General features: G+C 31.5%; 1 protein-coding gene across 1 annotated transcript; it reads left to right on the forward strand.

Annotated features, from left to right (window-relative positions):
• The first annotated feature begins 1,469 nt into the window (after nucleotides 1-1,469).
• Nucleotides 1,470-4,488, forward strand: LOC25487604 (formimidoyltransferase-cyclodeaminase). The gene is made up of 2 exons (XM_039830768.1): nucleotides 1,470-2,292; nucleotides 3,622-4,488. Exons 1-2 carry the CDS (start codon nucleotides 1,899-1,901, stop codon nucleotides 4,134-4,136), a joined length of 909 nt encoding a protein of 302 aa, XP_039686702.1. The 5' UTR covers nucleotides 1,470-1,898; the 3' UTR covers nucleotides 4,137-4,488.
• Nucleotides 4,489-6,007: the final 1,519 nt, after the last annotated feature.

Raw genomic sequence — 6,007 nt, forward strand, 5'->3', positions numbered from 1 at the left:
GGAAGAATTTTGTCATTCATTTCGGTCTAACCCAACTCGAGGGATTAGTGAGGATATCCATATATATAAAAAAAAAAACTCAAACTTAGTTTATGCTTTATCAAACTCAGAATGAGATGATAATGAATCTCTTTCAGCTTAGCTAGAGGTTTTGAGTTCGAATCCAGCTCTCGGAACGCAATAATTAATGTTAAATCTCTTGATGAAGAATTTTGTCATCTATTTCGACTAACCCAGCTCAAAAGATTAGTCTCTACCGTTGCGTACAGATGATATCCAAATAAAAAAGAAACTCAAACTTGCTATATGCTTTATCAATCTCATATAGTTGCAATCATGACAACTACATAATTTTCCCTTACAAAAAAAACTACATAAGTTTGTTACGTGTAATTTATCAAAATTAGTTTTGTAATTAATGATACAAAATATATAGTTGTGTTGCTAACACTTGTTTTATTGCTAAGAGAAACACTTATTTATTTATTTTTTGATAGATGCTAACAATATGTTTTAAAATTTGAGTTTCAACATATACTAGGTAATAACTTTCACTTATTGACAAATTTAATTTTTATTTTATTTTAACTGATAATTCCATAGCTACTAATCTTTATTTTAGTAAATTTTTAACAATATGTTCTTTTTAGTATACTACTATAGAAACTAATTATTTATTTTAACCTGTATTTAGTCTACATAGTCCAGAATTGACATATATGTTCCAATTTACATGTGAATTTGATCATGTTGAAAGTTTTTTAAAGGGTTAATAGTGTTTTACCCCCTGTAATATAGGTCATTTCCGGTTTTACCCCCTGTAAAATATATTTTTTGGATTTCGTCCTTGTAATTTGAAGATTTTTGGTTTTGGACCTTCATGAATTTTGACTGTACAAAATTGAAGATATGGCAGGGGTAAACCGAAATTTGCTCAAATTAACATTGGGGTTAAACCGAAATTTTCTCAAATTACATGGGATAAATCTAAATTTGCTCAAATTACAGGGGGTAAAATTTTCCATGAAGGTCCAAAACCAAAAAATCTTCAAATTACAAGGATGAAATTCAAAAAAACTATTTTACAGGGGGGAAAACTGGAAATAACTTATATTACAGGGGGTAAAAGACTATTAACCCTTTTTTAAAATTGTAAGAGTAAATAAATTGAGTTTGCAAAAGTGTACTTGAATGAGTTTGTGTATAAGCACTTGAAATGAATTTACCTAAATACAAATGTATTTGAACTAAATTTACAAATGGCACGTAAACTAAGTTTATGTAAACATACTTAAACCGAGTCTACGTAGGTATACTTGAACCGAGTTCAAATATGTAAAACACAAAATAATTAAGTGAGTTTTTTTTTTACATTTGAAAAGAAAAAAAAAAATGTTGAAGACAATCTTAGGGATAATTTGGGAATTAGAATTTTTAATTTGTATAAGAGGGGTGTAACCAGAAATGAAGAGTGTGTAACTAGCAGAAATCAACAAATATTTCTTTGGTTTGGTTTATGATTCGTGAAAGTCGAGGTTCTTTGTTTCTTCTCCCAACATAACTGAATCAGGTAATATCGTATTAGTATTTTATTTTCAATCTGTTACTTTTTCCTTTGGTTTTCTTACTATAAAGATTTTAAACTTTGCACTATCATCTATGATTAATATGATTTCATACATGGTGTGTATGATTTTACTATAAGATTCATTGACCCACTTGATCCAATGGTTGTAAAACATGCTCTATTGTGGACCACCTAGGTTGATAAGGTTTTGTTTGTTGATGTATCTGTGGTGTAAAATGAATTGAGAAAGATGTTTTATGGTACAATTGTCTAATTCCACAACGTTGAATAGTTTCATTGTATAATTACAAAGTGAAAAGCAAAAAAAAGAATGTTGAAGACAATTCTAGGTTGCTGCAAAGTATATATATCAGAAAGCAGAAACAAGAGTGCATTGGAATCAATTGAAAAAGCTGCTAAGTTTTTTCCATTAGCACCAATAATTAACAAGTTTGAAGATGTGGCTTACAATAGAGTTGGTTACACTCTTGTCTCTGAATTGGATTCAGTGTCTAGTGGAAAGTCATCATGTGATTTGACAAATGCTGTGTTGGCTATGGTAAAAGCTGCATTTGATAATGTTGATTTTGAGGTTCATAGTGGAACTCATCCTAGACTTGGTGTTGTTGATCATATATGTTTTCATCCCTTGGTTGATGCTTCATTGGATCAAGCTGCTAGGACTGCAAGGTGTTTAGCTAGTGACATGGGTTCTAGTTTGGAAGGTTAGTAGTTGCATAGCATGATTTTAAGGGTTATGAGTTTAATAACTTTGTATTGATGATGTAGACGTCTAATTATATTTCATCATTTTGTCGTATCATAGTATTATTTCTTATGTGTTTGGTTCTGTTGCGACAAAAATTGATTTTGAATGAATTGATTCTGTAAAATGGATTCTAACTAAAAGTGAGATGAACAATAAATTTGAGGCTAAAAATCAATTGCATGGCAAAAGCTCGAAATTGTAGCTTTGAGTTAGAATCAATTCTAAAAGCAAAATGAATTCTACTCGAGAAAGTCCAAACCTTTCTTAGAATGTATTCTTATAGATGCAAGTTGGTAACATAATTAGATGTATGTGCTTATATATTTACATGTTAGTGAATGATTATTAGTTTTTCTAATATATGCTAAAGGGGAATGTTATTTCTTGCGAATAAAGTTGGATACTTCTGTAGACATGGTAAACAAAAGTTCTGGCCATTTCAAGAGGATTCCCTTAAAACATAAAATTTATCAGTCTGTGCTTATTGTGTATTCATAAGTTCACCGACTTTCTATCAATTACCACTTCCATATTTGTGTGTGAATAAGTTTTGAGTTAGTTTTTGTTAGACTTTGAAAGGACCAGCAGAAAGACATCTTGATGCAAAAGTGCACATGCTTTAAGCACAAACCAGTGAAATTTGATATGGTCATTCTTGCATATTCTTTTTTGGTAGTGGCAACTTTGTGTCAAGTATTTTCTTTTCTATGATAAGAAATATATTGAAGTGTGTGTTATGTAATAACTTATCATTTGCATTGTGCATGCTTCTGGACATTGTCTTTAATCTATTAGAAGTATGCTGCTGATGAGACTTCAGAAGTGAACTCTTTCTTCAAAATCTTAGGCCTTTTGTTGGGTTGCAGTTGATCTATAACCAAAACAATTCACCTTAAAAACAAATTTCCTAAGATGAATAAAGTCATCAATCACCAGCCTTATAGGAACCTTCACCACTATTAACAAAGGAATAATGTCATAGTTGTTGATCTCGCATTAGTTAATTTTGCATTTCAGGTCCAAAATCACTATCTCTTGATTGTTGGATTTGAATTATGCCTTCATGTTAAATTCTTCTTAATTCTAAGGTTACATTTTGTTGGATATTTCCATGTTTGCACATGATTTTATTCTTCGATATAGAACACATGATTAATTTCATGATTACCATTTTTTTATACACTATAAAAATGATTATTTATGAAACTCTATATTAGCATATGTTGATCATATTTCTAAATTATTAGTTCAATTCCACATCAATGATCATCAAAATTCCCTGCAGTTCCTACTTTCTTATACGGAGCAGCACATGAAGAGGGGATGAAACTTGATTCAGTCAGAAGAGCATTTGGTTATTTCAAACCAAATTCTAGCGAAAACCAGTGGATTGGCATGCAAAGGTCAGACACTTTGCCCTTGAAACCGTATAGTGGTCCATCTCAAGTGATTCCAACAAAAGGTGTTGTGGTCATTGGAGCAACCAGATGGGTTGATAACTACAATGTCCCTCTGTTATCTTCTGATATTAGCGCCGTACGCAGAATTGCAAAACGGATTAGTGGAAGAGGCGGTGGACTTGCTTCGGTACAGGCTATGGCACTGACACACGGAGAAGGTATCATTGAAGTAGCTTGTAACTTGTTGGATCCAAAGAATGTTGGTGGTGAAAGAGTGCAACAAGAAGTTGAACAACTTGCAAAGGAAGAAGGTATTTCTGTTGATAAGGGATACTACACAGACTTTTCACAGGAAGAAATTGTTAAAAGTTACTTGGAGCTGTTTGAAGAGAGAATTTGATGTGGGAAAATTATTACTTTCTCATGCACTGAGAAGGTTTGTTCCATCTGGTGAATTTTTATTCCAGTGTCAAATTGGCCCTTCCTTGAAAGCAAAATTTATGGACTAATTTTTCATATAAAGAGCATTCTTAATATTTTTTCACCTCATTTTTCAAGTGATCATTATTTTACTGATCCTAAAAGAGTTCATTCACAATTCTCACATGCCTTCCAGTTCTGATTATCCTTCCGAAATGTTCTATGTACTGAAACATCAAATGATAAGTGAATCAATGAACCAAAGCCTTATTGATACATCTCAGCTGGCAAGTTTGGTAATGGAAATTACTCATCATAGTGTTAGTCTGTCAGATTTGGAATTTACATAAGCTAAAGTATATACAAAATGAGAAAATAATGTTCGACTTTGGTGAATTTGGAATCCGAATTTCTTGCTTGCACACAGATACCACAGTTAGTGAATCAAAGTCGTTGGATGGAGATTTGACGGCTTATACACTGAATGGCGTTTTAAATCTGTTTTACTATAGTCGAAACTAGCTGTTTGATTTCATTCAACGATTCTGATTCACTGAATCATTGCAGGAATCTTGATCTTTGAATTTGAGGTAATGTTGTTCATGAAAGATATTAATAGCCATAGAGCATAGTTCAGTGGATGGCTCTCCTGATCTTGAAGGTCAATTGCACCATCTTTTTAGTTCCTAATTAGATTAGGGGAACATATTTCATGCAAGGTTAGAAAGAAACACAGACCTCATTGAGGATTTACGGTGGAATTTACGTATAACCTACCAATTGCAGAATTTCATACTAGAACTCAAGTCCCAGCTAGTGTGAGCAGAAAGTCGGACCATTTGTGTCAACTTAAAATACTCTTATTATTGGTTAACTGTATCCAATTGCAAGTATTAAAAATAAAAGTCATAACAATGTAATCATGTTCGAAGTCAACGTCGTAATTAGGTCTATTGTTTAATATTTTCTGTCTATTATCTAAAAAACTAATCATACATCATCTGTTTCATTGTGTGTGTTTTTCCATTGATCCTTTTTATCTAGCTTAACATGTAAAACTTTATCTCATATACAAAATTAGCTCTGCAATGCAACCACTGAATCCGTCATCAACAGTAGCCAAAAAACTTTTGATCTTATTAAGCAGTTTAGGTGAGGGTGCCTAGGAAAATTACTGGTTTAGCAATTGTTTTTTGTTTGTTTTTCAAATATGGAATAGTGCAGTGGTTGGTTTAAATTTGTAGTATTATAGGCTTAATATCTGTTAATTAAAATATGCATAACCAGCTAAGAGAATCCAACTAAGTGGATTAACCATTTCAATTCTGTGGGCTTACGTGTTGGGCAAGTAATAAAAAAAAAGGTAAAGTGGAAACAAAGTTTTTTAAGCGTTTATTGAAAAGGACAGAATGCTCTTTGTTATGATAAGAGATGTATTATTAAATACAATTTTGTTGTTCTGTACGTTATGAAAAACTTATTATCTATAAGAAACTTATAAAGTGAGGGATGACAGATGGATTTAAGAAATAAAGGCTTTTAAATTGAGTTTGAGTGAAGACATGAAAAAAAAACAAATTATCTGATTAATCATGTAAAAGCAAATCAGATAGTAAAAGATTGTGAAAATATTTGATGTGTGGATACGAATCTTATAAATTTTATTACTTCGATATAAGTTAGTGCAGTTGTTAATTTTTTATCAAGAATTTAACGAATTTTATATTGATCATCAAGTTCATTTATTGGAGAGATCTTTTACTATATCAACATAAAATATTTGATGTGTTGGACACGAATATTATTATTATTTACATATCTCCAAAATTTAGTGTTCGTCATTCTGAGCTA

This window comes from Medicago truncatula, chromosome 2 (assembly GCF_003473485.1).
Source record: "Medicago truncatula cultivar Jemalong A17 chromosome 2, MtrunA17r5.0-ANR, whole genome shotgun sequence".
Classification (NCBI taxonomy): domain Eukaryota; kingdom Viridiplantae; phylum Streptophyta; class Magnoliopsida; order Fabales; family Fabaceae; genus Medicago; species Medicago truncatula.